Raw genomic sequence first — 18,139 nt, forward strand, 5'->3', positions numbered from 1 at the left:
TAAAAGAGGAATTATATTTTATGGCGTAATAGCACTTTTGGGAGTACTTCGACTCGGAGCAGTCGCAGCGCGCTCCAGCGCTTACGTGCACGCACACAGATGATATATGACACAGGGATGTATCAACAATTCTTAGTTAAGGTAATAACATATTTTAATATTGAAAATGAGTAGACTATTCCTTTAACAGTTGCTGGCTTTGGCTCATGAAACAATCAAGTTTTGGGCGTTATTAAAGTGGGAAGATGCCAATCTCAATATTTTGATATTTGAGGTAAAGCATTTGAATTTATTTGAGTTTATCATGTTTTTCTTTTGTTTGCTGTTTTTATGTGCAAGATCTGGCAACAAGTGTTAAGTAAATGCTAGTGCCTCTGTGATTTTCTGCACCACGCATACAGACTTCTTCCCGATCTAGGCATTATTTGTTCAAAACACAACTAGTTGTTCAGTTCGGTTCTGTACACACTATGCAGAGTTTCTGTAAATGTGGTTGTCATACCCAAAAATCACTGAAATATGAGTTTACATTTAAGCATTAAAAAGTGAAGTTACAAACAAATTTAGCTGCAGCCTGTACGAGGCCTCTGAGACAGTACAACACTGTTAACCCAGATATTGTCTTTACTTTAACAATGAAGTAAACATCACTTAATATTTTGTGTTTTAGAACTATGCTTAAAAAAATGAAGTTCATTAAACTGTTATAAAATTCATTAAAGTAAAACCTTTAAGTAAACCAAACTTAAAATTGTCATAAAAGTACTTTGCGGCTGACTATTTTGATTTTTTTATAGAATAAGAACTGATAAAATGTCATAGAGGTTTAAGCTCTTATATTATTAATGTTGTTTAGTTGTAAATTATAATTTTGTCACCGTTCACGTAATCAATGTTTCCTTACATGAACCCTGTTCAGGGCATTTTATTGTACTGACAATGCATGTCGAAAAAGGCAGTTTCATGTGTTTCTGTGGAGAATTAAATTTATCCAGTGAGTGACTTGTAGTCAGTCATGAATTTTGTGTTATAATACCATTTATAACACCAAAAGTAAAGGAATTAATAATAGAAAACTTTTGAACTTAATTAACTGAGTGGAGTTTAACTTTCTTGTTTGTTACTGTTTTGGGTTGAGTAGCACGGAGCTGTCTGTAACATTTCACTACATTGTATGTATGTGACAAATAAATCTAAATCTGAATCTGGAGATGTTGGACAGAGCAATTGATATTACAAATTAAATCAACTTAAAATTAAGAAACTTTAAGGTAAATGTATTTTTTTTGTTCAACTTAGTTATTTTATAAAACATATCTTTAAAAAATATATATATAATGCAAACTATTGTTTTTTAATAAAGACAATTGCAACTTGATTTGTCTGCTATAACCACTAAAGGTTTTATGTTAATGCATTTTCCCCTTTTAGTTTTACTCTGTGAAATAACTAAAATGATTTCATGCAACAGGTTTCCGCATAAATTTCTAGTAATGTCAACTAATTCGGGTTTAAGGAAAACACCACCTTTCTTACCCCAACTTAGACAAATGAAAACATACCTATCATTTTACATAGTAAAATATTGAAAAAACAACGGTGTTTTCTTTTAAGAGTATAGGTATGCTGTAGATGGAAGCTTCAGACGTCACTACACTGAAAAAAATGATTCATTGAATTTAATCAAATTTTTTAAAGGAACAGTCTACCCTTTTGCCATATTAAACTATGTTATTACCTCAACCTAGACAAATTAATACATACCTATCTTTTTTTAATGCATGCACTGTACAGCGCGTTGTGAATGTGTTGGCATTTGGCCTAGCCCCATTCATTTCTATGGTACCAAAAAAAAGTTTTATTTTGTGGCACCATACTTACTGGTATAACTCCTCATGTAACAGTCTTTAAATAGGGAAAACACGGAAGTGTTTGGTGGCTTCCCTGTTTGGTACCATAGAAATGAATGGGGCTAGGCTAAATGCTAACACATTCACTACGCACTGTACAGTGCACTCATTGAAAAAAGATAGATATGTATTAATTCGTCTAAGTTGAGGTAATAACATAGTTTAATATGGCAAAAGGGTAGACTATTCCTTTAAGGTAAGTGGTTGCAATCAATTTATTTAAGCTACATTTAAACAAAAAAGATTAGTAACATAAAGTAAAATATAAAACTTTTGTTTAAATGTAGCTTAAATAAATTGATTGCAACCACTTACCTTAAAAAAATTGATTAAATTCAATTATTTATTTTTTCAGTGTAATATGTGATGTCATGTTCATATTATCTTTTAGTCTTATTACTACTCCCAATCAACAGCCACTACACTTAAAGCAACTGTCATGTAAATAGCTGGTTATATGATTAACGCATGTAACACATTATTTTAAAAGTAACAAGACATTTACACTTCGTTTCCAACGCCACACCTAATTTCTCTGTCTGGCACAGTTACTTGCATCGTCTATTGTTATCTTCACAATAGTTAGTGAAGCCAAGATCACACAATGTTTTCTGTCGGCTTTCGGCTTCAAAGAAGTGTTTGACAGGTCGAATCTTACAGGGCATCCCTGCTTGGAGAACAGGATAAAATTCATACTCCCCCACAAAAGTATTAAGCTCATTATACTCTTATAAAGCTTTTTTTATTTTTTGATTGGAGTGAGGTTTCAACAAAAGAATAATTAGTCATTCATCACTCAAAAATCATTCAAAATGGGAGATTGAAGGAGCATAATTTTCTATTACAGTGGGAGTGGAGACAGACAGTATAATAAAATTGGATTAGGATAGAGTAAAATGCGTAGCTCTTCTCCTAAAGACACTAAATGCTCTTTCGTCTCTCGTGTAATTAAATTGTTAACGCATCCGTGCTATTGATACATGGCCCTTGGGGGAAAATGATGAATAAGTCCATCACCGCATTGCATTACACTTCACCGCCTCACTTCCCGAGTGTCTGTCGGCTGAGCGTAAAACACACGTTTTCTGACCACCGTCTTTTCACTTGACCTCATTCGTATTAGGGATCAAAGCCCAAATGTTGGTAATGCATCTTAGTAGCACATCTCGTCCCTGGATGCATCCGTATTGATTTTGTCAGTTAGCTACAGCTGACAAGACATCTGATTTATTACCGGAGCACAGGGCACCGAGTCTCTAACTCATTTTTGGCAGATTCCCCGAAACGCAAAGTCCCAGTTTGATCAGCTGAACAAAAGACATTATTGGGGAAGTGGAGGGGGGACGACACACAGCAAATTTTTCGCATGATCCACTCGGTCGTCCTCATTTGGCGCCGTGACAGTGTTTAAATACGCACCTGGTGGACTGCTGAGGCTTACCACAAACAGCTGAGGGTTTTTCTTAATTTGTTGTTTTGTCTTGTTTATATGTAAATGAATCCAAACATCTTTAAAACAAAATTAGCATAATTAAACAAATCATTATATTTAGACTTGTTTTCAGTGAAAAGGTCTTGAATTAAGTTACTTTTTCTAACCTTTTGGCAAGTTGTTTTTATGCTTAACTAGACAAAGATAATACTGTAAAGTCATTTTAGTATAGACGGTTTCAGTAGTAAAGAACATAAACAAGCGGCTTTCACGGAAAACACGTAACTTCCGGTAAACTCCACTAAGAATATATAACAACAAAGTCCTTTTAAAAAGTCCAAAACATTTGATATTTTCGATGAGGTATTTGTTTAAGAGTTCAGTTTCAGCAACTAGCAGACCATTACACAAACATAAACCCGAAGTACAAGTTCGACCAGATGCGTAATCGCGTTACCGCATGTGCGTCGAATGAAACCGCATATAGACAGTTTCAGCAGTAACAACATAAACAAGTACAAGTACAGTCACAGGTATTAATTGCATCAATTGACCAAAAATTCTGATCTTTTATGTCTTTATTGAACACACTCATTCAATATTCAAAATGGCAGTTGAAAAAGTAAGTGAACCCTTAAAATTAATAACTGGTTGACCCCCTAACCCCCCGGCAGCAATAACCTCAACCAGGTGATTCATGTAACTGGATCAGACCTGCACATCGTGGAGGAGGAATTTCAGCCCATTCCTGGCAACTTTAAAAAAATATATTTTGTTTTTGACTTCTGTGTCCATTTCTTTGAAAATCTTTGAAAATTGACTTTGCTCAAAATCAACTTGAAACAGTTCATTTTTGTCTGATTTTCACAATGCATACATCGTTTTGTAGGTTTTGGAATAGTCAAATTATAAATAACTATTTTTTTTGAAAATGTGCTCATTCCGACTCATTTTCCCAGCACGGGTCATATGTGAGGGTATGCATCGACGTCACTTTAACACATGAACACGCCCCCTTGGGAAAGTTGAGTGGCAAAACATTGAACAAAATGTCTGGGTTTAATAGAAAGCGGCAGTATAACTGACAATTATCATCTAAAATTGAATTTAGTTGGCCTTAACAACGACCCTAACAACTTGCCAAACAACCATTAGTCCGGGGATCTTGGCATGTGACCAGGCATCTCTTTTGCCAACATATATGTTTGTCTTGCCTAATATTACCAAACGATATAGCTACAAATTCTTGTTAAAACTGTTTGCACAGTCGATCAGACAACAACTTCCCTCATTTTAAACGCGTTTTTGCAGATTTCACGCTACATGATAATGCTCAGACTTTTTACTACTTTTGCTACTCAGTACTGCAGTCACTTTCGCCAAAGGTGACATCACATGCATACCCTCTATTAACTTTCACCTGCTTCCGGTAAAGAAGCTAATTTAGTAAACTGTTTAGTAAATATGTTGGCCGTAAGTAGTAAATATGAGCGACATACTGTCACATAAAAATGTATGATGGTGACCTTTGACCTCAGAGGAGGGGCTAACCTTTCACCTGTGTGGGAGGGCTAACCTTTGACCGAGACCACCCACGACGCGTTGAACTTTTGACCGAACCTCCCACGTCTTGAACTTTTAAAACGCCCACCCACGACGCGTTGAACTTTTAACCGGTGCCATTTTGTCCAGGAATGCGTGACATCATTACGCTCCACCATGTTGTCCCGGTTTGCATGACCATTCTACAAATTAATTTGATCAGGGGAAGAAATTGAAATATTGTGAAATTCTCTCTTTGAAAAGTTTCAATAAACACACATTTTTAAGTGTTCTTTCTTTTTTTCTTTTAAACGCCATACCGGCTTCTAAGGCTATATTCATGGTGAGAATAAAGTGTAATTAAATAAAGTAAGACTATAAAAGATGTTTAAAATTAAAATCCTCTATAAATCTTAGAACTATGTTTGGATTCACCTGATTAAAAACTTTTTTAAAAGTATCAACAGAATAAAAAAAGGTCCTCACAGAGGCAGATGAAAAACAGTGATAGACCGATAGATATATCGGCTGGCCGATACTTGCGAGTTTTATGTGTATCGGCATCAGCAGATTTTTTCCGGCATTATTTACAGACAGAGTTGCTGGAAGCTGCAAGCGATTGCAGGTCATGTGACTAAAAACAGCCAACCTTTCCATGACAACATCAAAAGATGGTTCCATAGCACCCTCACCTGTTTTTACTATTTGTTAAATATAGTTTTTTTAAGTTCTATACATGTTACTTTTTTTTTTAATTGAGACTTGTAACATTTGGCATAATCATTGTGTCATTTTTATGATGTAAATTGAGTGAGAAAAAAGCAGTATCGGCTCCAAATATCGGCTCAAGAAAATCGGCAGCCTGTATCGGTCATCGTCTAAGGCTGATGAAACGAAAATCGGTATCAGCATCGGCACTGAAAAATCCATATCGGTCGATCCCTATAATGAACGACAAATTCTATCATGATGGACATTTTGGAGGATTTTCTCCAGAGAGTAAAAATTGATGTGTAATTATTGAATGTCCTATTCTGCATTTTGTATAGAAGACCTGATTCTAAAAATTCTCAAAAGATTTTTTTTATAAAGTGTTCAATACAAAGATGTGTGCTAATACTGGCACTTACGCGTCATGGGTGGTCCCGGGCAAATGTTAACCCTCCCACACAGGTTAAAGGTTAGCCCCTCCCCCTAAGGTCAAAGGTCACCATCAATAATGTTTTATGGTGACAGTATGTCGCTCATATTTACTACTGCCGTATTTGGGAGAATGGATAAACGACTAAAACAATATGGGTTGAATGATATGTTGGTATATTTGCATTTAATGAAATAAAACAAAAATCCGATCTGTCAGCTCAAATTACAAATCACTATGAGCTTAGTGTTGTAGTTTAATGTGCGGGGTTTTGATCACAATGTACTTGTTTATTAACGGTATTTTGTTCATTTTTGATCTAAAAAGTTACAGATTGCAGCTTCAAGAATGTTAAGATATTATAAATCAAGGAAAACAAGGTCAAGATTATACATATATATTTTTTGGAGAGAAAAAAGCTCACTAGTTAAATATTGTAAAATATCAACATATTTATACTAATAGTTAATTTTTAACATATTTACATTGATGATAAAGGCTAAACATTTAAAAAAGTACATGTAATAGCTGAATAAACATGTATTGATTTTGCAGTGTACAGTATAAACAAGGCCACATTTTTTTCAGATGCCAAATTGTCCTTAACGACTTTCTTTTAGTAGACTAAAAACTGAAATGCCTCTGTGCCAGCTGAGGTCAAATGCATATTTACGGTGATTGATTTTGCCTTCTACTCCAATCTTTACTTTGCGACCACAAATTTAAAAAGAACAGATGAGTCAAATCATTAGAGTGAGGAAGTGGGCAATTTATGATAATTATTTAAAATGCACTGTTCAGATGTGAAGTTATCAGAGAAAGCGTAAATTGCTGGAACACGGCCTGTCCAGCTCACAAAAAAAATCACTCAATTTGTGTCTCACCTTGCTCTGGAATGCCCTCGTGTCCATCTTACAGTGAAAAAAATGCAATTCATAATTCATAGTCTAATATTATTTTTTGCTATGAGTCTGAACTAGAAAAGTACTTTGGATATGGCGAAACAGTTCATGATGCTAAAGAACTCGTGAACGTTTCACATTCAAGATAAACCAAAAAAGCCCTGAACATTTTAATCTCATTTGCAAATGGGGATTTAGTTCCACAACTGGTCAATTTATTTTGTCATATACAACAATCTTATTTAGACTCTCGGATAAGCTATAAAAAATTCCTTAAAAGCTGCAGAAAAGCCAGAGAATGAAGAACATAGAGGACAGGACACTTATAACAAGAGATTTTTGAGAAAAGAGAAATTGCTTTGTAAACAGCTTTGCAATCATTTACATTTTGCAACTAATATGGCAAAACTCTACGATAGGACCTAAACGTAAATGTGTTTTTACGTGTAACACAGCATGTGCTGCATCTGTAGCCTGAAAGTGTAATGAACAGTTGCTATAGAAACACACAGAAAGAACATTAACTGAATTGATTGTGCCAATGGAAGACTGGCAGGTGCTTTATTTCTTGCCAAGTATATCCATGCAGATAATAACACGTAATGAGATTTACTGACATATTTTGCAAAATATCCGTATTGTGAGAAACAAGTGCAAAAACGAGTGGTTTTTTGTCCCTCACTAATAAAAAACAGATTGTCATTATTTTTTTGATCGCCGCTACGAAGCAATTAGCAAATCAATATAATTGAAATGCACGAGGATTAAATTGAATTCAAGAAATCTTAATTGATTAAACTCTATAGAGAGACACATTTTAGAAGCAAATCCCTATGTTTAATTGCTGAAAAATAAGTAAAAAATAGAAAAGCATTTTTGCAGAAAATATACGTTGTGGTAATGGTTGACAGTCAGTCATATTTTCCTTCAGGCATCATAGCTACATTAACATTCCTGCTGGTCCAGACTGTCCCTTCGCAGTAGATAGTCACAGAGATGGATACAATCCTTTAAAACCACCCTTTGATCCTGGGAGGCCAAAACAGTGGTGTTCCCATCCTGCTGAGCACCTGGATCACTCCCATAGAGTTTGCACTCGAGAGACTTTTGCCAAGTATCGAGTGAAATCTCAGAAGTGCTTAGCAACCAGAACATGATAGCAGACTGAATTGCTTTTGGGGAGATTGTAAGTCGGCTGTCGATTGGCTGATGGAATACATAAATAAGAAACTGAGAAATTTATCACAGCCAGTAGATGACCTGAATATGTTTGTAGTAGTCAGTATGTAAGGGTGGGGATCATGTGTAGCTATTCTTTCAATTGTAGTCAAGTACTTTGCCATCAACAATACTGCCCAGTACAGTCTACTGCCAGAGGTAAATTTACGCATGGGCGACACAGGCAAGGGGCGGCATAAGGCGCCTGCAAAAAAAATGTGTTTTTTACTAATAATTATTATTAATTATTTTGTATGATATACACTCACCTAAAGGATTATTAGGAACACCATACTAATACTGTGTTTGACCCCTTTTCACCTTCAGAACTGCCTTAATTCTACGTGGCATTGATTCAACAAGGTGCTGAAAGCATTTTTTAGAAATTTTGGCCCATATTGATAGGATAGTATCTTGCAGTTGATGGAGATTTGTGGGATGCACATCCAGGGCACGAAGCTCCCGTTCCACCACATCCCAAAGATGCTCTATTGGGTTGAGATCTGGTGACTGTGGGGGCCATTTTAGTACAGTGAACTCAATGTCACGTTCAAGAAACCAATTTGAAATCATTCAAGCTTTGTGACATGATGCAATATCCTGCTGGAAGTAGCTATCAGAGGATTGGTAAATGGTGGTCATAAAGGGATGGACATGGTCAGAAACAATGCTCAGGTAGGCTGTGGCATTTAAACGATGCCCAATTGGCACTAAGGGGCCTAAAGTGTGCCAAAAAAACATATCCCACACCATTACACCACCAGCCTGCACAGTGGTAACATGATGGCATGATGGATCCATGTTATCATTATGTTTACGCCAAATTCTGACTCTACCATCTGACTGTCTCAAAAGAAATCGAGACTCATCAGACCAGGCAACATTTTTCCAGTCTTCAACTTTTCAATTTTGGTGAGCTTGTGCAAATTGTAGCCTCTTTTTCCTATTTGTAGTGTAGATGAGTGGTACCCGGTGCGGTTGTAGCCCATCCGCCTCAAGGTTGTGCGTGTTGTGGCTTCACAAATGCTTTGCTGCATACCTCGGTTGTAACAACTGGTTATTTCAGTCAAAGTTGCTCTTCTATCAGCGTGAATCAGTCGGCCCATTCTCCTCTGACCTCTAGCGTCAACAAGGCATTTTCGCCCAAAGGAATGCGCCATACTGGATGTTTTTCCCTTTATTACACCATTCTTTGTAAACCCTAAAAATGGTTGTGCGTGAAAATCCCAGTAACTGAGCAGATTGTGAAATACTCAGACCGGCCCGTCTGGCACCAACAACCATGCCACGCTCAAAATTGCTTAAATCACCTTTCTTTCCCATTCTGACATTCACTTTGGAGTTCAGGAGATTGTCTTGACCAGGACTACACCCCTAAATGCATTGAAGCAACTGCCATGTGATTGGTTGATTAGATAATTGCATTAATGAAAAACTGAACAGGTTTTCATAATAATCCTTTAGGTGAGTGTATACTACAGTGTACTTAAAAATACTTTTTACAAAATTTCGTAAATTCTGCAAAGCATCTGTAAACTGTATATATGAATATACTATGTATAAACAGTATTTTAATGTAAGAAATTGCTGTTAAATCTTGAAAAATCCTAGCAATATTTTACAGCATAACCACACCACAGGGTAACTGTGGCTCAGTTCTGGAAAGGAACCAATTTGTTTTTCACGTGAAAGTCTGGACGTACAGCGGACACCCCTCTGTGTCCCACAAAAGCGCTCAACACATAGTGTGTCGTGGAAGAGGAACTAATTAATCACATCATCATTTAGCGATTATCATAGTATTTCCAAACTAGAGCACTGTTCCTCTCCCCGGGAGTGCCATACATCAGTGAGACAGAACAGATCGGAACGAGCTCGCTCATGCAGACTCGCATATTAAAACACAGAGGCAGCGATGCCACCGCTGTCCTCAGACAAGGTGTTAATTGATTATGGGGGGGAACGCGGCTCAGCGGGGGCTCGCAGTGAGCTCTTATCATTGGACAGATTGAAGCATCATTTTTATAGCTTCAGTCATCTGTTAATTACTAAACATCAAGCTCCAGAATCATTAATAGGACATTTCAACATAAAAAGTGATCCGCGTGTATATTGAGGATGCCATTACGTGTGTTTTATGACCGTCAGGTGTACGGGATGGAAACTTAGATTTGTGATTCCTGAAGGACACGCCTGTGCCTGCAATTACTTGACTTTGCAAGGAATATCGGCAACAGCATATGATGCCAATAAATTTAGTCTGGCAGGGCCATCGCTTAAATTCATGGGACCTGGTGCAAATATAAAACAGTGAGCACCGGCTTCTACAACAAGATGTGAAGACACATTTGGTGGGTTTTAGTTATCACATCGGACAATAGTTCTGCAACACCCAATGAAGCTGAAATCACAAATGATATGTCACATATTAAAAATGTAAACAGTGCAACTGTCTCAAATGAAACAGCCAGAGGAAAAGAAACGATTACACAACAAGGCTTGTAAAGACATCAGAACGGCTCCCGATTCACCCATTCAGAAACATAAGCAGGTTTGGAGCGTGTGAATAATGCGAATGTCAGAAAGAAGGATGAAAAACTGCACTTCTTATAAACCCCGGCTGAAAGAGTCCAGCCAAACACACTAATCATCCATTGCGTGCCGAAATGAGAAATCAAAGACTTTAAATGCACCTCTGCCAGATGGTGAGTGAAATCTGAGTTCCTTCCTCATTTCATGCTTGCTTAAAAAGCAAGCACTAGAAAGTATAATGTGAAAGAGGGAGAAATAAAAGAAAGAAATGAAGTCCATATACCTGGCAGACAGGGGAGGCCTTACGTATGATAGCGAATTCCCTTTTTAATAGAAACTGAGTACAAAGTATCCTTATTTCCTCAAATTTCAAGAGACACTGTGAAGTGTATGATGGCGCAGGTTAAAAAGGTTTTCAGTCAGGTAAACAGAGAAATCATCAAACGAAAAAAAACCAGCATTGGAAATGCAGGTACAGGAGAGATAGCATATAATACTGCAAAGTGCGATAGGCGGGCAAAGGAATGACACATCAAATAACACCGAGGTGAATGTAGCAAAACAGTGTGCGACACTTTTGCAGGCTTGTTTTCTTCACTAACCACACACAATCTAGTTTAACCAGAATCTAAATGTGCTGAAAATGCGTTATGCTGTAATTTTTTAAAGTTCATTGAAAACTTTACTTTGTGCACTATTTGCCTATTCTTGAATATCAACTGACGTCACTCACATCTCAAACTTGTCTTCCGCCATTTTGAGTACCTGAAGTGGTCGTAAAAGAACTAGAAGATATGCCTTTAATATGTTCAAAATCGCTATTTTTACAACACTAAGGCAGCTCGACACAACATAAAACTTTGCTTAAATTATCACCTGTTTCTCTACACATGAACTCAAGCATTGAGAACATTTTTTGCGTACACAGAGTTTACAAAAAAAGAAGGTTTTGAACAACGACTTTGGTTGTTTTTGCGTCTGCTCGCCGCCATCTTCCCAGTCAAGATGTATCGATCTCCGAATGTGACGTAAGGAGGAAGGAGAGTAAAGATGGATGGCTCCGTAAGCATAATTCCATATAAATCTACGGAAAATTCGTTGTTTTGTCACAAGTGAAAAACAGTAATTGACCTTCTAACAGAGATGCTCAAGTCCAAGTCCAAGTCTCTGAGCTCGAGTCCAAGTCAAGTCTCAAGTCTCTGGGCTAGAGTCCAAGTCAAGTCTCAAGTCTCTGAGCTCGAGTCCAAGTCAAGTCTCAAGTCTCTGGGCTAGAGTCCAAGTCAAGTCTCAAGTCTCAAGTCTCTGAGCTCGAGTCCAAGTCAAGTCTCAAGTCTCTGGGCTAGAGTCCAAGTCAAGTCTCGTTGTAACAAATAAAACTCTAATAACAAATAAAGAAATTACAAACATTTATAAAAAAGAACAAAGTTGCACAATAAGTAAGGTCTAAAATTAGATGAATTTTATTCGAACTATATGAATAATAACACTGTCTTTATTGTACAAATTAAATATAATAATTATGATATTTTTTTAGAGCAACAGAAGTGATTTTCTGTTTGTCTTGGGTTGTTTGATTAACATTAATGAGGTTAATTGAGGTTACTGTCTCTTTAAGAACAAATAAGCACAGACTGGTTTCTGACTGATTTCTTAAGACATGAACAAATGTTTTTATTAGAAAAAGAATACTGTGAGATCATTTGTGTGTGTATGTGCCCTGTCAAGAACAGAAAGATTTTATGTTGGCTTACTTTTTGAAACACTTCTCTCCATATGCACTACTGAGGGCACTTAAACGCGTGCACACACACAGGCAATGGGCGAATTTCAAACAGCGATTCAGGAAGAAGATGCAGCTTAAACAGTCGCTTCACATAAAAACATTACGTTGTTTTTCCTTGCCCTATTCAGCAGATGTATGTTAATGGACTACAGTATGACACAAAGTAGTGACTCTGGACCTGACTGGAGCTGGACCGGACACATTTAATTGTTAAACCATTTAAACATTTCCAAGCCTTAGGAACACGTTAATGATAAAATTACCCTATTTAAATTGCATATTAATCCGCGAATCGCATGCGAGCCGAACAGTGGGTCCGTCACAGCACTTCCCAAAGCTTCCGATGAATAGCACAGCGGCCGGTGCAGTCGACATGTATGTTCGCTAATGTGTGGCCCCGCGCGCGGAGCAGATAAGTCACGGTTTACGTTGTGGGCACGTTATAGGTAACGGAGGGAGGGGAATAACAGCAAGCTCATCAGACGTTTCCTAAAAACAAACATTGTTCACGAGTCCCGCGGCTCGAGTCTGAGTCGACTCTGAAGTCTTTGAGGACGAGTCTCAAGTCGAGTCTGAAGTCACTGTGTGTGCGACTTAAGTCGCACTCGAGTCCGAGTCTCAAACTCGAGTGCCCATCTCCGCCTTCTAGTTGAAAAAGGAGCCGCATATGAGATTCATTAATTCGCATTCGGAAATCGATTTTTTATGTCTGGGCACCATAACAGCCAAAGTCAGTTGTTCAAAACCTTTCTTTTAAGTAAACTCTGTGTACACAAACAATGTTCTCAGTGCTCGTGTTCATGTGTAGAGATCCAGGTGATACTTCAAGCAAAGTTTTATGTTGTGTCGCACCTTCTTAGTGTTGTAAAAATAGTGGTAGTCCAGTAGCAGCGGACAGCGGCTGGAAGAACGCATCAGGGATCGAGTAGGCATCACACCCTAACCAAGATATTTTTAAAGTAGCGTTTCTTTTTATGACAGTCGAGGTGCTAAATGTTGTCTTTTGTAGCTATTTCCTGTATCCGTAAGAATCATAGACAGTAAAAGATAAGAAATCGTAGCAAGCTAGCCAATGCTTGTCAGTAGCCTACTAGTACTCGGTAGGTACTCAACATGGTGGCAGGCAACTAGAATGACGTAAAAGGTCACATGACTGATATTCATCAATTGGGCTAATACAGAATTGTATTGAAAATAGATGATTTTCTGTTGATCATGTCAGCAGTGTTAATGTCAGTTGAATATTTAAAGAAATATTTCAACCAAATATGAAAATGCCAAACCAAACTACTGTATATGAACACAAACAAATAAATTTATATAAAAATGTTGTCATATATGGGGGTCAAAATGTCAAAAAGCACATACATACATTAATATAGCAATACAAATGACTCCATTGGGTTAATAAAATGTCTACAGTAGTGAAACAATACATATATTCGATTGTAGTCTTTTCTTTCCAAGCCCATCTCTGTCCTATATTATAAAAGGTTTAATCCAGGTGTCTGGATCACAGTGGTGCAATGCTGCTGTACAGTCCCAGATATCAGTAAAATATGCCAGATCACGGCAGTCTGCCGTGTCCTTCACAAGCGAGCAAATTCACAACTGGGCTGCGAGATGGAACTGTGCTGGGCAAACTAAGTTTTATTGGCCAATTTGCATAATTTAGGTATTGCACCAGGTGCTAAAACAACGCAGACACTGTGTGCAAATAAACAGCACTGTCAGCGGGGCACAATTCTTAATGAATTCCCACAGGGTCATGCGACTCACCACACAGCCAGTAGAGTCCAGCTTGCGGTCAGAGATGCAGCGGAAATTTCGGCTGCAGCCTCCGTTGTCCTTGGAACAGTCTCGCACCGGCCCAAAGGAGTCCAGCAGGACCTCCAGACTGTCGAAGGATGAGGAAATCATCAGCTCCTCCCTAATAAACATTAAAAAATTAAAGTTAGTAATTAATAAATTAATTAACCTCTTGAAAAGCACCCCCACTCCAGCCCAAACCACGAAAAGACCTACTTTCACTAAAAGGTTTTTACTAAACCATTTAGAGTATAAGCATAAAATTATTATTTTAAGATAAAAATGTAAAAAGTTAGAGAGGCTGAAGTACATTGTAATAAATCTTTTTTGCATAACATCTTTTGGTAACACTTTATTTCGATAGTCCACTTTAGACATTTTACTAATTATCAGTAACTTTGCATCAACTACCAATCTTTAGATAATTAGTAGACTGTCTGCTTAATATCTACTAACACTTTATTGTGATGATATCTCAACAGACATTCAACTGATCATAAGTATCTTTGCAGGTGCATGTCAACTTAATCCACTAACCGTTTAATAATACAGTCTACTAATACTCTAATAACAGTTAGTTGACGTATAATTGCAAATTATTGAAAGTTAGTTGACATGTAGTTGCAAAGTTATTTATAGTTAGTAAAATGTCTAAAGTGGGCTATCAAAATAAAGTGTAACCCATCTTTTTTAATACTAAAAATCGTAATGATAAATATGTGTGTGAAACCTAGAAATGCAATGTAGCCAAAGCCACAAGTCTAAAGAAGTGATATTTCACGTTTGAGGTCAATAGGCCCAAAATTGGGGTTCTTGCAAGAGTAGTGCCTTTTCTAAGTGCCAGTCAGCCTCAAAATAAAAGTCTTTTGTTTAATGCATGCACGTTCGTTCTTCTTATTATTTATCCTTATGTAAGCGTAAAAAATGCCGTTTTCACACCAGGAAATAAAACGTCACACAAAGATTGTTGGATTCGTTATCTAATTGGCTACACGTTCTGTCTATCAATATTTTCCATTTAGTCATTGGAGGAACGAGCGAGTCAGATGACGTAACCATATTTGACAGCGCTGTTTGGATATATTATGCATTATACTCCCGCGTACTTTTAGAAACAATGTTTGACCGCTGTTTTGAACGCAAATGTAATCTTATATACAAGTGTTACGATGTAAATAAATCCTCAGATTGTATATTATATTCTATTACAAGACGTTCATGTGAAATCTGATGTAAACAATGGACAATATATCTATATTTCGGGGATTATACGCATTTGTGGACAAAAATGGTAATTGGATGTAATTCAATAATTTTAAACGATGTATAGTAATGTTAATATTATTAATGTTTGTAGACAGTAGGCTATATTGTTAGCAGCGTTAAAAAAACTGACGTCTTTCCGCCCCTAAGCTAGTGCGCGTCGAGAGGTTAAAGTTCTTTATGATGGAGAGGATAATGCATTCATCCACCACTGTTATCCTGTATAAAGAGTTTTATGTTGCTGAGCTCACCAGTGTGTGTGTGTGTGTGTGTGTGTGTGTGTGTGTGTGTGTGTGTGTTTGTCAGAATGTACCATATTGTTGATCTGGCCATGGGCATCGGAACCATTATATGTGGGTGGGACAGGACCCACCCACTTTTTAAGACCAATGATAATGGACCCACCCACTTTTTCTCTAATTTAGCGCATTTGTCTGTTCACTTATCAAGGCGCTGTTAGTCAAAATCCATTCTATTAGAACAGGGATCCTCAACCTTTGCTTTTTTACACCGTGGACCCGTTTCGGCTTTTTAAAAAAATTTGCGGAGGGAGTGGTCGCTGATTTGCTGTTCGAACAAAGTGCTGACCTCCTTTGCGAAATGTATAACGTTTTAAACGGAAGTAAATTATTTCTAGTATATTTTCTATTGACGTGTAAAACCATATGGCGAATTATTTTAATTTCACTATTTCACAAGTTTGCCTGCCCAGTCTTAATTATTAACGGTAAACGAACTTAACTTGCTGTTCTTAAAGGCAGCTCGAACCTTAGGTCGGACTCAAGCCCCAAGTTCAAGAAACAGAAGAAAAAACGGAGGAGATGAGGAGGAGAGATATGAATTGCGTGTGTGCGCGGAGGCACGGATACGTTTAGCATATGCTTTTAATGATAAATGTATTTTCGGGGTGGGGGGGTTGTCGTGGGGACCCACCCACTTTTCATTTGCTTCCAATGCCCATGGATCTATAGCCACTATTAGTGTTCCTGCTATCTTTCTGATGAATCTGTTGTGTCTTTGAAACCTAAATATGGTTTGTATCACTTGAATGAAGATCTCCCTGAATTACATGATTTAATATTTATAGAGGTGACTGTAAAAGTCTTAGGGCACCATGCTACTATTAGACTATTATATATATATATATATATATATATATATATATATATATATATATATATATATATATATATATATATATATATATATATATATATATATATATATATATATATATATGCAAAATATATGGGAAATCATTCTGCAATGTTAAAAATGTTAAAAATTACAATAAGCTGCAAATTCTACACATTTCAGACAAAGGTGACTACATGTAAAGAAAACATTTTTTGTAGATTCTTTAAATCACATCAATTTTCATAGTTTTCTTTCCATAGTTTTGATGACTTTACTATTATTATAGAACTTGAAGAAAAATATAAATGAAATATGAGTGAGTGACCCTAAACTCGTGAATGGTATTGTATATTTGAAACCATATTCATTTTAAGTTGAAAAGGTCCCTCGTGGCAGAAATGACCTGTATTGATGCAACCATAAATCCAGTTAAGAAGAAACCCTTTACAGAGCAGCAAAGTTAAACAAAAGCACTGATGGCTAAACCTTGAACACGTGAACTTTATTGCTATGACCTTCAGCTGCGAAAATTGTATTGGGTGATATTCTTCCTTTCCTGAGGTTTTGAAACATCCAAATATTTATCATTACTGTGAAATATGAATGTGAAGTGGTCATGAGGAAGGAGCAAAACCGGTGACCTTATATTGTCTAATATATTTTAAGAATGTGAAATCACATCGCTCTTGGAGACGTGGAAAGCCATGATAAATGGATTCTCAGTACCTCTACTTCAGGCCAGAAACACTGCCTCTGTCATTTGTTTTTCTGTTTGATTTTTGAAAGGTGGAAAAAAACGCGGAGATTTGGTGTAAAAAAAAATAAATAATAATAATGCATGTACAGATGATGATGCACAAAAATAAGGCATACCATACATTAAAAAATAATTAATTTGGCTGGCAAATGTTACATTTATAATTACATGAGCAAAACATTTATACAAGTAACAAAGTTTTTCTATTTGTTTGTTTTTTTTCAAAGAATTTAAACAGGGATAGATTTGTTTGTCTGGAAAAGAAATGAGAAATAAACAAGCCATCCATAATCCAAAAACGCATTATTTATGTGTCAATGTGTCCTAGTTTTACTATTTCCTCTCTACAAATATTTCATGCAGAAAATACAGTGGTCCCATTCAAGTACATCTGAGCTCCCCTCATTCTGTTCCTGTAATATATATTAATTCTTACTATACTCTACTCCAAAACCCCATGTGTCACATTTCAAAGGACACCAGAATTAGGCCTAATGAATCAGAATGTTAAATGTTTTTCTTTCTTCATATTTAACATATTGCTCAGAAATGAGGTAAGGTTGTAAGCAGATAATTTAGTTACTAACAGCTATTACATGCACCGGTAATTAATATTATTAACATTACAATAAAATGTATACACTATAATTAAAATACAACGTTCTTTTTACTCTTTAGAAAGGGAACTATTGATGAAGAAGGCTCTTGACATG

General features: G+C 36.6%; 1 protein-coding gene across 4 annotated transcripts in view; it reads right to left on the reverse strand.

The window, feature by feature from the left end:
* The window catches only part of astn1 (astrotactin 1), a 356,183-nt gene that overhangs the window by 179,312 nt on the left and 158,732 nt on the right, over positions 1–18,139 (reverse strand). For all 4 annotated transcript variants that reach the window (XM_073874209.1, XM_073874213.1, XM_073874207.1 and 1 more), the window contains one exon: positions 14,240–14,390. In XM_073874209.1, the coding sequence (XP_073730310.1) occupies positions 14,240–14,390 (151 nt within the window). The remainder of the gene's footprint in view (positions 1–14,239; positions 14,391–18,139) is intronic.

Source organism: Misgurnus anguillicaudatus, chromosome 2 (assembly GCF_027580225.2).
Source record: "Misgurnus anguillicaudatus chromosome 2, ASM2758022v2, whole genome shotgun sequence".
NCBI lineage: Eukaryota > Metazoa > Chordata > Actinopteri > Cypriniformes > Cobitidae > Misgurnus > Misgurnus anguillicaudatus.